At 50.3% G+C, this 16449-nt stretch overlaps 1 protein-coding gene across 1 annotated transcript; it reads right to left on the bottom strand.

The window, feature by feature from the left end:
- Positions 1–1802: 1802 nt before the first annotated feature.
- On the bottom strand, positions 1803–12890 carry LOC311590614 (cathepsin K). Its single transcript, XM_084769777.1, has 8 exons — positions 12643–12890; positions 10980–11100; positions 10108–10230; positions 9873–10028; positions 8332–8550; positions 3792–3957; positions 3171–3276; positions 1803–2336 (listed from the first exon to the last, which is right to left on the bottom strand). The coding sequence occupies exons 2-8, from the start codon at positions 11097–11099 to the stop codon at positions 2237–2239; spliced, it is 990 nt and encodes a 329-aa protein (XP_084625903.1). The 5' UTR covers position 11100; positions 12643–12890; the 3' UTR covers positions 1803–2236.
- Positions 12891–16449: the final 3559 nt, after the last annotated feature.

Raw genomic sequence — 16449 nt, 5'->3', positions numbered from 1 at the left:
GCGATATTTAACCCCCTCCACCCATTCTTTGTGCGATCAGTAACGCCTCTATCTAAAATCCAGTACATTGATGACTCACCTCTGTTGGTATAAGCAATGTATCATTCTCGCTATCACTGGCTGTTGTTGGCTCAGTTTTCTTAACCAATAGATTTTATTAACAACTTAGTGACCGAGCATACGTCACTTATAACCCGACTAACCAAAACAATAGGAAATGAGGATTAATGGACACAATAACAAAACCGTAAGGATATCAGTTCCGAGGAACGATTCTCCGGGCGTGAGCCACAGGATTTCTTCTGCTGGAACCTGGGGTAACCAGAACCCAGAACCTCAGCAGGAGCCGGAGCCCGAAGCCTTCCCTCGAGCGGTTCTCTCTAGGAGCGTCTCAAGTGCAGTGATGAGCAGCCAAACCTACCCCAAGTCTCCAAAAAGCCCCGCCTCCAGCTCTGGCTCCTTTATGTATCTCCTCCCAGAGTCTGGTCACGGGATCTTCTCAGCTGGCAACAATCAAGCTCCTGCACGAGGTGGTTGCTCTTCTAGTGAATTAACCTCACCTGTTCTCTCATGAGACCGTTCTGATCCCACACTTGGAATCCTAAAATACAGGTTTCTCTCTCCTCCAGGCTGTTTCCGCCTGCTTATTAATGTTCTACATGCCTGTTCTCAAACTTTTCCTTGAGACGGCCTATCTCTACATAGGCCTGGCTGTCCTTTAATTTCCTACATAAGCCAGGCTGGCCTCGAACTCACAGAAATCCACCTGCCTCTGCCTCCTGAGAGCTGAGATTAAAGGGGTGCGCCACCACAAACTGCTTTAGCACTTCAGAATTATTTACTCCCTAAAACTTTTTGTTTCTTGAGGTAGAGTCTTGGCTGTCTTGGATCTCATATGTGGAACAGGCTGGTCTCAAACTCAGAGGCCACAGGTTAAAGGCAGGTGCTACCACATCTGTACGTGGCAGGGGTGAGAGCACTGGCTGCTCTTCCAGAGGCCCCAGGTTTGACTCCCAGCACCCACACTCCAGTTCCACGGGTTCCGACACACATGGTACACAGGCATCATGCAGGTAAAACACCTATACATATAAAATAAATAAACAAAAATTCAAAATGTATATTAAATATTAAAATATTTTAAACAAGAGTTCAGGACAGAGAGCTCTTCCTCCTGGTATGACAGTGCTTTGTAGAAATGGAAAAACGGGTAGTGCTAATTTCTTCCTTCTGAGCCTGTCAGTTGTAACTGCCTTGGGGACAGGATCAGAGGACTCTCTGGTCACCTAAAAGCATCCAACACCACACACATTTACATTACCATTCATAACAGTACCGAACAGTTAGGAAGTAGCAGCAGAAATAAGTTCATGGTTGGGGGTCACCACAGCTCCAAAGGTCACCGCGTTAGGAAGGGTGAAAACACTCTCCTAGCAGCAATGCACTCTAAAAACTATGACCAGAGCACCTTCCGCCTGGCATGGCGGTGACAGAAGTCTCTGCAGTCCTGGCTCTGAGGGACAGAGACAAGAGGGGCCTGAGTCTGAGACTAGCGAATGCTATACGTGGTACTGGTTTGCTTTTATTAAAAAAAAAAAAATCTCTGGCCGGGCGTTCACCCGAGATGGCTGATCTCAGGTACGTAGTAAGCTTGAGAGGACAGCCTCCCAGGAAACCTGACTCTGGAGGCTTAGGTAAGGATGTCACTCACCACTGTCATCCTCCTGCCTCTGCCGCTCAAGTGCTGGGACCACACGCACAGAGCACTGTGGCCAGCTTTCCCAAGTACAAGCCAACGTGAGTGTGAATGCAATGTTATTTATTACATTGTAAATGAGACACTTTACGTCAAACGCAAAGAAGGAAACCAAAACACATTGCTTATATGGTGTCAGTCTGACAAAGAATTAGGAATACGCTTGTGACTCTCGGGGGAAGACAGGACTTGGGAAGGTCACCTTAGTCCCCAGCCGGCACAGAATGGGTGAGTCTGTGACCAGATACTCAGCCTAAGAGTCTACAACTCGCAGCTGATGTCCTGTTGCATCCACAAAGGAAAGGGCTCTGGCTGAGAGAAGGAAAGTGGCCCAGGAGTCACAGGAAGCACCAACGAGGGAGAATCAGGCCGATCTCAGTTGCGTCCGCTTCAGGAGCGCGGTGCCAAGCCCTTCCACAGGACACTGCCACTTGCACCATGAAAGAAGGAATGGGCGAACGCACGGGGCGGCGGCTGCAGTCACATCTTGGGGAAGCTGGCCAGGGTGGCTATGCCACAGGCGTTGTCCTTGTTCCGAGCCAAGAGAGCATAGCCTTTGTTTCCCCAGCTTTCTCCCCAGCTGTGGAACCAATCAAGAAAAACACTTAGTGCCTTAATTTACACAGTCCTTAAAACACCCCCTGTATTGTGCTAGGCACTGGGAACATGGAAACAAATGAGTGCGGTGGGGGTTTACTTTTAAGGAGTTTAAAGTCTCGGTGTGAACTGGGTGTGGCGGAGGCGGTGGTGGCGCATGCGTTTAATCCCCACGCTTGGGAGGAAGAAGCAGGCGCACCCATCCTTGCTCGGTCTACGCAGCAAGCTCTGGCCAGCAGAAGCTGCATGACGTGGCCCTGTCTCAGACATCAGAAGGAGAAGGAAGGAGGAAGAGGGGCCGAGAGGACGGGAGGGACAGGAAACACGATGTGGGAAGTGGTGTTTGGGGCTGGACCTGTGGGAATGGGGGGATGGTGGAAGGAAGTGAAAGTCCCAGAGACAGTGTGGCTCAAAACCAGGGTGCAGGACAGACTGAAGCGGGACACAGCTCGGAGAGACAGTATAGATAAGATTGAAGATTCGGGGTTTAGCCTGAGCGACAGGAGACCTTGTCCCAAAAAATCAAAACCAACCAACCAGACGAAACTGTCGGGTTGTGTGGTCTTTGCTGTCAGTCTAAGGAGTTTTCAGCTTTGCTCTGGGGCAAGAGGGACTGGGAGTCAGGTGATGAGACTGCTGGGACGTCAGTTAAGTCTGAGCGAGCTGCGAGGGGCTGACACAAAGCACGTGGCACGAGGAGCGGCTGTCCAGCCTATGCTTGGAACATGACCGTCCACCCATCACGCTTCATAATTATGAGCCTGACAGGGCTTTTAGGAAGCTGGAGGTGAGGTGACAGAAGTGTCCTCGCCGTTACCTGTTTTTAATTATCCAGTGTTTGTTTCTCTTCTGGATTCCATAGCCCACCACCAACACCGCATGGTTCATATTTTCACGGTCGCAATTTTCATCATAGTACACGCCTGCGAAACCAAGCACGGATGAGGCTCTCTGTCACCTGTGTGACACCCTGTGGTGTGACGCCCTGTGGTGTGATGCCCTGTGGTGTGACGCCCTGTGGTGTGACACCCTGTGGTGTGACGCTCTGTGTGACGCCCTGTGGTGTGACGCCCTGTGGTGTGATGCCCTGTGTGACGCCCTGTGGTGTGACGCCCTGTGGTGTGACACCCTGTGGTGTGACGCCCTGTGGTGTGATGCCCTGTGGTGTGACGCCCTGTGGTGTGACACCCTGTGGTGTGACGCTCTGTGTGACGCCCTGTGGTGTGACGCCCTGTGGTGTGATGCCCTGTGGTGTGACGCCTTGTGGTGTGATGCCCTGTAGTGTGATGCCCTGTGGTGTGACGCCCTGTGTGATGCCCTGACCTGCAGCAGCTGCCAGAGGTAGCAGGTGGAGTCTGAGTGTGAAAACCAAGCATTCCAGCATCTCAGGCCACACCCACATCACGGGAGAGGGGTTTCTGCAGGAAGAGGTTCTCACCTCTGCTGTAGAACTGGAAAGATGTCAAGCTTGCGTCAATTGCCACAGAGACAGGTCCTACCCGAGCCACCGCTCTCTTGAGGGCTTTCTCGTTCCCCACAGGGATCTCTCTGTACCCTCTGCATTTGGCTGCCTTGGCTGTTGCATTGTACATACAACTTTCATCCTGCGAGAGGCAAAAAGCAAAGGCGGACAGGACTATAGTCAGTCAGCTGGCAACGAGTTGGTGTGAAACTCAACCCACGTTAGAGGCAATGAACTGGTCCTTCGGTCTTGCCATTTTAGAGAACTATGAGAAGAAGCCAGCTATGATGATGTGTACCTGTAATCCCAGCAATCAAGAGGCCGAGGCAGGAGGATTGCTGTGAGTTTAAGGCCAGTCTAGACTACACAGTAGGCTCCTGCTTCAAAAACAAAACAATAAGAATTTGAAGAAGAAAAAAAAGTCAAGTGGTTTCCTGCTTTCTAGCACCCACAAAAATCAACTCCAGGGGCTGGAGAGGCGGCTCAGTGGTTAAGAGCACTGGCTGCTCTTCCAGAGGTCCTGAGTTCAGTTCCCAGCACCCACATGGTGGCTCACAACCAACTATAGTGAGATCTGCTGCCCTCTGCTGGCCTGCAGGCACACATACAGGCAGAACACTGTACATGTAATAAATAAATCTTAAAAAAAAAAAAAAGAACTCCAAAAGAAAAAGACTTTTTAAAAAAGTGCATTTGCTTATGTGTGTGTGCCCATGTGTCACACACTCCCTTGAAGGCCAGAGGAAGCACTGTTCACGTGGGGCCCAGGCAGGTGTGAGTGTGGCCACCTAGTGTGGGTGCTGGGAATAGATTTCCGGTTGTTTGGAAGAGAAAGCAAATATCCTTAAACCACCGAGTCCTCTCTCCAGCCCTTTGCCTTTGTCATCTTGTTCGACTTTTATTTCCTCCTGAGACAGAATGCCATGCAGCCTCGGCTGGCTCTGAACTCACCTCATAGCTATACAGCGATGGCCCCAACTCCTGGCCCTCCGCCTCTGCCTGCATGTGCTGGGATCACAAGCCCCACCTCGCCCAGGCGAGAGGCCGTTTTCACTAATGCAGGACAGGGCAAGGTTTTTGAAATAAGAGCTTTTTTGTTTTCATTTTTGTTTTTGTTTTTAAACACAAATTATCTTCTGCTGTGTAGTATGTGTAAGCTTCGGGGGTCAGGAAGGTACTAGCTGCTCTGTTGGAGAGTTTGCCAAGACCAAGCCCAGTTCAAGAAATGGCCTTGATCCACTGTACACAACTCAGGGGGGCCGCTACGAGGTGAAGCTCTTATTCCGTCATCAGAGTCAGAGACAAGTACACAACATGGCAATAAATAACAACTAATGTAGCTTGTGGCCTTCCAAGAGCATGCACGCTTTGCAAGCCTCACCAACAATGGTAACGTACTCTCCTACGTACTGAACATCACACCCTAAGGCTTTACCTGAAAGAATACACACTGAAACACGCACAGCACTGCCAGCTTCTGATGGGCCAGCCTGAGGTTACAGTGATTCACTGCCTTCATTTTCCAAAACCTGTTCTCTGCCACATGATCCTGGTGTTAAACTGTTCAGATCAACCCGGCATAGTCGCACGTCCCTGCAGTCTACCATGATACAAGCGATCCCAAATTCTAGATAAGCCTCGGTGCTGCCTGACCTCAAGGAGGAAGAGGAGGAGGAGGAGGGGGGGGGCGGGGGAAGAGAATAAGGTGTGGTGGTGCACGCCTTTAATCCCAGCACTCAGGAGGCAGAGGCAGGCGGATCTCTGTGAGTTCGAGGCCAGCCTGGTCTACAAAGTGAGTCCAGGACAGTTAAGGATACACAGAGAAACCCTGTCTTGAGAAACCAAAAAAGAAAGAAAGAAAAAAAAAGCACAAATGAAATATATGATCTACAAGTAAGATAAAGTTTGTGAATGGCGGTCAGGACCTTATACGGCACAGACTTTGACCCCACCACTCAGGAGGCAGAGGAGCTACATCTGTGGGTGCTCCCCCACTCCCCCTGACCCCAAAAAACCACAAAAAACCACAAACAAACCCAAAACCTATTTCTCAACACACTGGTTGATGTAGTGCCAGGTAAATTGTGTAAGCTGAGCAGGAGCAGGAAGGACAGCTCTGAAGTCACAAGCATTTATTTTTGCAGAGGACCCAGGTTTGGTTCCCAGCACCCACATGGTGGTTCAAAAGTGAATACAGAGGCTGGAGAGATAACTTAGTGGTTAAGAGCATTGTCTGCTCTTCCAGAGGTCCTGAGTTCAATTCCTAGCAACCATCTATATGCTGGGATCTGGTGCCCTCTTCTGGCATGCGGGCATACATGCAGATAGAGCACTCATATACATAAGATAAATAAATAAATCTTTTTAAAAATTACATGTAATTGTTCCAGGGGATCCAATGTCCTTCTATCCTCTGGAGGGCACCAGGCACACACATGATATATGTACATACATGCAGGCAAAATACTCATAAACATAAAATAAAAAATAATCTATAATGTCTTATCCTATCCACTTAATTGTCAATTGTTAAGTGACTAATTATTAGTTCTTTAGTATCTACTTTTCCCAAATGTATCCTTTAACTAGTGGGAAATGTGTCACATAATGTCAGAACTAACGGCAGCAGAGTAGACTGTATAGAGGGTCTCTCCTTCTTCACGGTTTTATTTTGGGTGCTGGTGTTTTGTCCCACCCTCTGACGGAGGGCCCCACGTAGCTCAGGCAGCTGTACTCAGGTTCACCATGTGGTTTTGGATGATCTTGAACTCCCAACCCTCCAGCCTCCACCCCCCATGTGCTGGGGTTTGCACACTAGGCCCCTCAGCATCCGTTTAGAAGATGAAATACAAACGCCCAGAGAAATGCACAGACAAGACAAGACACGAGCGCGACTTGGTGGGGTTCCTTGTGCACGGCATGTAGGAGTATCATTTTTGGCAGACAGTGTGACATTATATAGTGAACTTAAAGATACATACGCCTTCATACCCAGGTGACTGTGCTCCAAACTGGTGTCCCCTAGGATACGTGCACGGGAGGAATGCAGACCCGGCAGGTGGAGCTTAGTGGGGAAACTCTTGCTTAATAAGCCTGGTAACCAGAGTTTGATCCTCAGGGCCCCCGGGGGAAGGAGAGAACCTAGAAAGCTCTTCTCTGGCCTACACAAACACACACACACACACACACACACACACACACACACACACTGACACATGCTCATCTGCACACACAAGCACTCACCACAAACACAAATACACACAAAAGGCATCATGTAAAATCTTAGTTTTGCTACATACTGCAGCATGAATTTGAGTGTGTCACGATATCGCCTTAACTATGAAGGAGCAGCTGGCCTAAGGGACACACTGAGCACACAGCTTGCCTCAGAGACACACTGAGCACATAGCTTGCCTAAGGGACACACTGAGGACACACCTTGCCTAAGGGACACACTGAGCATACACCTTGCCTCAGGGACACACTGAGGACACACCTTGCCTAAGGGACACACTGAGCACACAGCTTGCCTAAGGGACACACTGAGCACACACCTTGCCTAAGGGACACACTGAGCACACACTTTGCCTCAGGGACACACTGAGCACACACTTTGCCTCAGGGACACACTGAGCACACAGCTTGCCTAAGGGACACACTGAGTACACACCTTGCCTCAGGGGCACACTGAGCACACACCTTGCCTCAGGGACACACTGAGCACACACCTTGCCTCAGGGGCACACTGAGCACACACCTTGCCTCAGGGACACACTGGGCACACACTTTGCCTCAGGGACACACTGAGCACACAGCTTGCCTAAGGGACACACTGAGCACACACCTTGCCTCAGGGGCACACTGAGCACACACCTTGCCTCAGGGACACACTGAGCACACACCTTGCCTAAGGGACACACTGAGGACACAGCTTGCTTAAGGGACACACTGAGCACACATCTTGCCTCAGGAACACACTGAGCACACACCTGGCCTAAGGGACACACTGAGCACACACCTGGCCTAAGGGACACACTGAGCACACACCTTGCCTCAGGGACACACTGAGCACACACTTTGCATGTCACCAGCATTTCCATCACTGAACTTGCTGATCCTCCTTCCAAGGTCCAAGTCACAAAGGTCGCTACCCATCAGTCCCAGCTGCGTTACAAACACCACAGGGCAGGAGAGATAGCTCCAAGTTTTCCCAGATTTGGGAAATTTTGGCCCTCTACGGGAAGCCATTCTCTGAAGAAAGCAAGATGGGCGGGTCTGGGACCCAGGCCTATGATCCCAGCTCTTAGAAGCTCAAGGCAAGAGGAGTTCTGGGTCATCCTCAGCTACACAGTAAGTTCAAGGCTAGCCTGGGCTACATGAGATTGCCTCAAAATTAAAGGGAAAGAAAAAAGAAAGGCAGGCAGCAAGCAAGCAAGCAGGATTCAATAACAGAAAACAAAACCTTGCTGGGGGAAGAGCCAGCGCTGGGCTCGAGGCTCCTGGGGCGTGGTCTCACCTGTCCCACGTATGGGTAAGTGTCTTCAGAGTCAATGCCCCCGTTCATCTGCACATACCGGAAGGCATTGGTCATGTAGCCACCTCCACAGCCGTCATTCTCTGACACACAGTCCACGAGATTCTGGGGACTCAGAGTTAAGAGTTTGCCAGTTTTCTTCTTGAGTTGGCCCTCCAGGGCACCCGCAGAGCTAAAAGCCCAACAGGAACCACACTCACCCTGAGAGAGAGAGGGGGGGGGGGAACAAAAGAACTGTGGGCCGTCACTTTGTACCCAGGCACTCACTGTGTGAGTCCCAGCACAGGCACCGGCCCTCCTTTATGGCTCTGCAGACAGGCCTGAGTTCTAACCCTGACTGTGCACACCAGCTCTGTGACCTTCACCGGCGACGATGGCCTCCGCGCCCCAGTTTCCTTACCTTTAAAATGAGAGTAAGTTGGGCTTGTTGGGACACACATGCAACCCTATCACTTGAGAGGTGGAGGTGAGAGGGTCGGGAGCTCAAGGTCATCTCAGCCATAGACTGAGCTGGAGGCCAGCCTCCTGCACAGAGACGTGTCTCCCAACTGCAGAGACAGTGAGTGAGCTACAGTTAGACTCCAGTGAGGGCTGAGATGGCATTAGCATGAGAAGAGAAGCTCCTTGTGCACAGTAATCTCCCGGAAGCACCTGCTCTCCAGGACTGTACGCTTCCTTTAAGAATAAGTTTCTGAGGGGAGAGCTGTGCCTCGGACCCTGAACCCTTGGCGTAGCTCAGCACTGAGCTCCTTTGGTTCTAGGAGCAGGTGATGTCACTGAATTCAGACCATTCCTCTCGCTCACAGCACAGGCGTTAAGTTCCTAGAAAAACCGAGATTCTCCTGCGGGTCCCAAGTGGGAAAGGAGCCTCTGTGTCCTGGCAATTGCAGTTTCAGAATTTATTTTGCACAAATATTTTTATATGAGCTCAAAAGTATACTTGTGAGGTGCATGAAATTTTTAAAGCAGAAAAAAAACCCCTAAATACACAAAGCAGGTGATAAATTAAATAACAGAATGTGCCATATTCTTGTAGTATGAGATACGTCACAGTTCAGGCCAGACTGCCTACATGTACACACATGTGTAGGCACGCTCACACGCACACTCACACACACATACACACACACTCACACACACACTCTCACACGCACTCACACACACACTCACACACACACACACACTCTCACACACACTCTCACACGCACTCACACACACTCTCACACACACACACTCACACACACACACTCACACACAGTCTCACACACACTCTCACACACACTCACACACTCTCACACACACACACTCACACACACACACTCACACACACACTCACACACTCACATACACACACTCACACACACACACACTCACACACACACTCTCACACGCACTCACACACACACTCACACACACACTCTCACACACACTCACACACACACTCACACACAGTCTCACACACACACACACATACACACTCACACACTCACATACACACACTCACACACACACACACCCCGCACCTGGTTTTTGACTGGAGTCACATAGCCTTTCTTTCGGTAGTCCACGGAGTCCGGGACTCTGCCTTCCCACTCTGGGGTGTAGAGAGTGTCGTTGCTGGAGGGCCGGGTGGGTGGTAATTTGAGTCCAGTCATCCTCTGAACCACTTCTTCGCTGGTCTGGGACAAAAAGGAGGCCAAGCGTTAGCGGGCACCAGGGTAAAGCCAGTGGGCAGCCTGGATCTGAGAGGCAACTCACCATGTCCCCCAAGTGATTCATAGCCAGTTCATACGTGTGGACACCAAGAGAGGCCTCAAGATTGTGAATGGAAATTTGCTTCAGGTTTTTCTCCCATATTAAACGCCGAGAGATTTCATGCACCTAAATGGGACAGTTAATAAATCTGTAGGCTGTGTGTGGTTATATAGGTAGGTTTGGGAGAACAGATGCAACCTAAGAGCTGGGCAGTGGTGGTGCACACCTTTAATCCCAACACTCTAGAGGCAGGAGGATCACTGTGAGTTCGAGGCCAGCCTGGTCTACAGAGTGAGTCCAGCACAGCCAAGGCTACACAGAGAGACCCTGTAAGGAGCTTACAATCCTGCTGGGGAACTCTAGAACCTTCAGAATACACACACAAACCTATGTGAAGTTCTAGAGACCACAGAATAAGGGCATCACTATGAGAATATTCTCCAGAAGAGCTTTCCCCACATACACACCGCAGCCCCGTCTCTGGCACAGGGCACTGGACGCAGAGCCTTGCACATGCCAGAGCAGCGATCTGCTCCCGCGCTCCCCACCAGCTCAAGCATCTGTAAAGCAGACAGGTGGACTGAAGCACAGAAGGAAAAGCCAGCTGGGGAGTGGGAGGCCAGGCACTGCTTCCTGGGGGTCATCACGGGAACCCAGATGCCCACACAGCGGCCTCAGGCCCCAGCTGGGGAGTTGGAGACCAGGCACCGCTTCCTGGGGGTCATCACGGGGAACCCAGATGCCCACACAGCGCCCTCGGGCCCCAGCTGGGGAGTTGGAGACCAGGCACCGCTTCCTGGGGGTCATCACGGGGAACCCGGATGCCCACACAGTGCCCTCGGGCCCCATCCCTGCTAACATGCTCCCCTGGGCACCTTGCTGTTATACTGCTTCCTGTGAGTCTTCTTCCACAGCTCCCACTGGGTGTCCAGCATCCCCTCAGGGTGCAGAGCGAAGCTCACCGTGGGTAGCAGCAGAAACTTCAACACCCACATCCTGGCAAAAGGAATCATTATGGGAGATTTCCATTGGTTCGCAGGCTGGCTTAGGATGTGAAAATGACAGCAGACACATTGCCAAGAAAGTGGCTTTTAACTTTTTTTTTTTTTAAGACAGGGTTTCTCTGTGTAGCCTTGGCTGTCCTGGACTCGCTTTGTAGACCAGGCTGGCCTCGAACTCACATCGATCCACCTGCCTCTGCCTCCCGAGTGCTGGGATTAAAGGCGTGCGCCACCACGCCCGGCGGCTTTTAACTTTTTAGGAGCTGTACAAATAAGTTCTACCAGACAACTGCACACACATGCATTAACCCTAAGGCATTTGTAAACCCAAAAGAACTCCACCACCCCGCTCTCCAGCCTGTGCTGCGATGAAAGTGAGAGCCACCTAGGCCCAGTGCAAGCATCCCTCCTTCTGAACTATGATGGAACAGGCAAACTTGGCTGCACACGGAAAACGGACAAGGAACCGCATGATCGATCTCCAGGATAGCGCCAATAGTGGACAGAAGCTGAGAGCTGCTGGACCATCTGATTTCAAAGGCTGCTGCTCAGGGGTGCCCCCTCCACACCGCACACACTCGAGACAACCAGTGGCGGCTACAAGTGGGTTGCGCCTCTCCAGCATCCCCAGTGAGGGTGCACATGAACGGAAAAAGCACAGTGGGAACGTGGTAGTTAGAGAGCCAGGGTGCTAGCTACAGTGCACAAGGCCTCTCTCTCACACTCTGCTCAGGGTGCCTGTCCTGCCTAGCCTACACCCAGAGCTTGCCAGGAGAGGACAGGACTAACTTGACAGTGTTTATCTGTGACCGGTTCACTTTGTCTTCATTTGCCCTCTCCTTTAGGCAGGAAACCGGCTCTAATCTTAACCAGATGCCATGAGTAAGTAGCGCTCTCCCACCCCCGCCCCCTACCGCCACCCCCAAAACAGAGACGTGGCTGCTTCACAGGTTGAAGATGCACAGATGGAAACTCAGGGCGCGAAGACAATAGTCCACAAAGACTTAAGTTCGCAGCTCACAGCTTTTCGAGAGTTTGCTCTGGCTCCATTAATTTCTTGCAGTGGCTTAATTGCAAGTTCATAAGTTTAAAAACCATTTCCTGTTTCCAGCACATCATATGACTTGTGCAACGCTGGCTACACTTTAATGTACTCTTGCAAAGCAACAGACCGTCCAGCAGGGCTATTTAATGCCTGGAGGGTTCCAGGCTTAGAGGTGGCTCTTAACTCTTCCAGGGGGGCCAGTTAACCCTTACATTAGGCACAAATCCACTTTTGAGACACCCTTACAGAACTCCCGTCCTTTGCTTTTTCCCAACAACCACATTTTTACTCACACATACAACCGTACACAGAATCCTAAAGATTCCCAGGCATTTTATTTAGCCAGAAAAATGCACTAAAGAGTATGTTTTTATTCGGGAAACTTAAAAGTTATTAGAACCCCAGCTCACTATGTCCTTTCTCTTCTTAAAATAAGGTTAACCGGTTGGAATGAGACCAAAAGATCTAGAAGTCAAAAAACAAAAACATTACCTGCTGTTGAGAATCTTGTTGTCTGGGCTCCTCTCAGAGGGGAAGTGTGGCTACCGTGAGCGGAAGGCTAAGGGTGCTGGATTTATTCTGCCAGGATTGCGGAAGTCAACTCCAGCAGTGGCTGGAAAGTTTGGGTAAGAGTGGGAGGTAGGGACAGAGTGAGACGGTTAGGGCTAGGAAGGAGGGACACACATTTGTACAAAGTGTCTGCGTGTACAGGATCATCTGCAGGGTGGAGGAGAGCTGCTAAGGGCTCAGTTTCATCTGACAGCACATTATTCAAATTGAGGCTTTTTGTGGGAAATGAAAGGACAAAGCCCCAGCTGACTCCGCCCTTCCTCAAAATGTTGTATTGGGGAGTTCCACCTTTTTCTATCCTTCCAGTCAGGACACGCCTCCCTTACCCTGAACCAGACTTTATGTCAGATCCTATTTTGAGATGATAGGGAAACCAGGCATGGTGGCAATCCTAGCACTGAGGGAGGCAGAGGCAAGTGGATCACTGTGAGTTCAAGGCCAGTCTCGGCTACAAAATGAGTCCAGGACAGACACCAGTACACAGAGAAACCCTGTCTCGAAAAACCAAAACCAACCAACCAAAACAGGGGGGGGGGAGGGAGGGAGGGAGGACACAAGGGTGGGGTGGGGGAATCAAAGGCTAGAAAAGAGTAATTATAAGGCTCTAATTTAAACTTTTAGAAGAATGTTGTGACCATTGGCTAGTGTAACTGCTTCTGGGCAGGAAGTAGCTTTTCTGCTAACCCATTTAGCTGTGCAGCAGGAGGAGGAGGAGCTGCCCACAAAGTCCAGGTGAAAGGGCTTTAAAGTGACCAGAAAGTCCAGTGTGTGTGGTGGTGCAAGTCTGTGATCCCAGCCAATCAGGAAGCTAAAAGCAAAGTCATGACAGGCTGTGGGCCCCCCTTCACCGTGGGGACAGGGCCAGTAAACCATGGAGGGCTGTGGGGCCACCTTCACCGTGGGGACAGGGCCAGTAAACCATGGAGGGCTGTGGGGCCACTGGCAGGCCTGGTGGTTCTAAGTGAAGTCAAGGCCAGATGAGCCTAGGGTGAGTCTGAGGCTGCCAGGGCTGCACAGTATTTATATAACAGCAGACTCAAGTTCAAGCTTGGCTTAGGCAACACAGTGAGAGCCTGTCTAAAAACCAAAACGTAAGGGCTGGAGAGATGGCCAGCAGGTGTACATGCAGAGCATTGTATACATAGTAATAAATAAATAATAAATAAATAAGTAAATCTTTAAAAAAATCAAATCAAAACTTAAAAGGACGGAGGAACATAACTTAGCGGGGGTGTGCTTGCCTAACATGAGGCCCAATGCCCAGCGCAGGGAAGAAAAGTGACAGCATTGACATTTACTCAGCGGGCTGCCAAATGCATACGTGACTCTACTGCTAACCTCCCAGGGAGTGGATGTCCGAAGAGCGCTGAGCAGTGGGTCTCAGTCATTCAAGTCCCCAACTAGGTCCAGTCACAAGGGCCTCCAAATGCTTCCCCAAACCCCAGCATGTGACAGGTCATAAGAGTCTAGCTCAGCTGGGTGTGGTAGCACACGCCTGTAATCCCAGCAGTGGGGAGGCAGAGGCAGGCAGATCTCTGTAGAGTTCTAGGCCAGCCTGGTCTACAAAGTGAGTCCAGGACAGCCAGGGCTACACAGAGAAACCTTATCTCAAAAAAAAAAAAATCTAGCTCAGCTAACCACATGTGAAGAATTAGAGGATGAGGGACCGCAGACGAGCACAGGTATTTCCACCAGTCTGGATTCAGTTTCTACCTGCATTCCCTGCACAGACCCTGGAGCCCTGGCTTGTCTCAATGTATCACGTGTGTAGAGGGAGTGAGGTGCACATTTGAACATTCACAGCCCCCCTTATCCCCACTCACCCAGAAGGACATACTGGGGAAAAACACCCCGATGCTCCCTAGTGGCTTCAAATTCCAAGAGCACTGCCCAGCAACTCCCACTAGACAACCCCCACTCCCAGAGAGTGTGACCAGCATCTCCACTGACTACTCAGGATGTGTCAGGGTCAGGAGGGTAAGAGGAACAGGATGCTGAGTGATCAGGGCCCTGTGATCTCTAACTCCTGAAACTAAAACTCAACTATGCTTTTTTAAAAAGATATTTATTTATTGTATATGAGTGCTCTGTCTGTAGGCCAGAAGAGGGCATCGTATCACACCACAGATGGCTGTGAGCCATGGTGTGGTTGCCTGGGAACTGAATCAGGACCTCTGGCAGAGCAGACAGCGCCCTTCACGTCCAGGCCATCTCTGCAGCTGCCTCGCTGTGCTTTACACTGTGTGTCTGGCGCTCACTCATGAACTGTGCAGTTGTTCATGTCGGCTACTTATGAGTTGTAGAGGGACACATACGGAAGCCGCAATCAAGATCACACAACACAATAAACTTTATAAAAGAAAAAATACTTTGTTTTAAAATCTTTGCTACATGTCATTATTTTTGCCACTGTAAGGCTTAGCACAGATGGCCAACAGGAAAAAACAGTCAAAAATAAAACCCTGAAGGAAAAAGCAGAACAAACCCCTCAGAGTAGCTTCTCCCCCCACCCCCCTCAAAAGCCCTGTGGTAACTGTACATTTTAGTTCAGATCACATTTAAAAACAAGGTGATTATTAAAAAACAAATATTTCATTGGAAACCCAACTTTTTGGTTTTGTAAATTGTGATATAAATATATATGTATACTGTATTTGTGCATATAGAATAAAAAAATAGCCTCCTTTCCCTAAGGCCTGGCACCAGACTGGAGATAAATGGACACTTAGCCACTCCCCAGCCTCTCCACTGCCTTCCTCAAGCCCTGGGAGCACAGTTAATAGATCTCTCCCATATTAATGTAATCGTTGACAGGAGCCAGCTTTAAACAGGCTGCTGCTGTGAGAGTCACCTGAGGGAGGGCAGGGGACAGCAGTGACCCGTGCCTGCACGTCTATGGCTGTGGTTATCAAATGGCCCTGCTGGGACGTGAGTCTACCTCACGCAGACTTGTATTTATGCTCCGAAGCAAAGCCCAATTCCCAGACTGGAGAGGGAGCAGAGCAGGCAGATGCCACGGTGAGGGCGGGAGGGTGAGGCTGCCGTGCGAGGGTTGTATTTGGTTTATACTCGTGTCCGTGAGGACTCACTCGGACAGCTAATCCAAGAAGTTGAGTTTCCATGCAGAAATACCTCTCCAGAACACACGTGTGACTCACAGAAGAATGCAGCATTGTCATTATGGGCAAGCCTGGGCTCTCTGACAGTGTTTCCCTAGCCAGCCTATTTGGTAACGTGTGCAGACCTTCCAGGGACGGTGAGAGCACCAAGAGCACAGGGACCCAGCTCCATCGCTGAGTGTGCCTGTCACAGGCCAGCTCCATCACTGAGTGTGCCTGTCACAGGCCAGCTCCATCACTGAGTGTGCCTGTCACAGGCCAGCTCCATCACTGAGTGTGCCTGTCACAGGCCAGCTCCATCACTGAGTGTGCCTGTCACAGGCCAGCCCCACCAACACAAGGCTGCACGTTGGCCTACAGCTCCATTAGCTGGGTATGGGTTTAAGTGCAGCAAAGACTTAATTTAAATACTCTTTGGCTGCAATACTAAATAGAAAACACCTGGAAAAATTAACTTCTTAGGACTCTCTGAAGAGCAAGCAGAAAGACAAAAAAATCTGGGACAAATTTTGCATATACTCCCTAATAGGGAGAAAGAACAAAACATAGGAGCTCAACCACATGCACGTATGTACATGTGCGCGCACACACACACACACGCACGCACGCA

Source organism: Acomys minous, assembly GCF_964271855.1.
Source record: "Acomys minous genome assembly, chromosome: 19".
Taxonomy (NCBI): Eukaryota; Metazoa; Chordata; class Mammalia; order Rodentia; family Muridae; genus Acomys; species Acomys minous.
This window is presented reverse-complemented; position numbering and strand designations above follow the sequence as displayed.

Bases quoted from the DNA above. Each gene is read 5' to 3' on its own strand.
- LOC311590614 (XM_084769777.1), bottom strand. From the start codon at position 11,099: ATGTGGGTGTTGAAGTTTCTGCTGCTACCCACGGTGAGCTTCGCTCTG. The intron at 10,029-10,107 runs GTGAGTTGCCTC...TTTTTGTCCCAG, and splicing joins TGAATCACTTGGGGGACATG to ACCAGCGAAGAAGTGGTTCA. The intron at 8,551-9,872 runs GTGCGGGGTGTG...TCTCTCTCTCAG, and splicing joins TGACTCCAGTCAAAAACCAG to GGTGAGTGTGGTTCCTGTTG.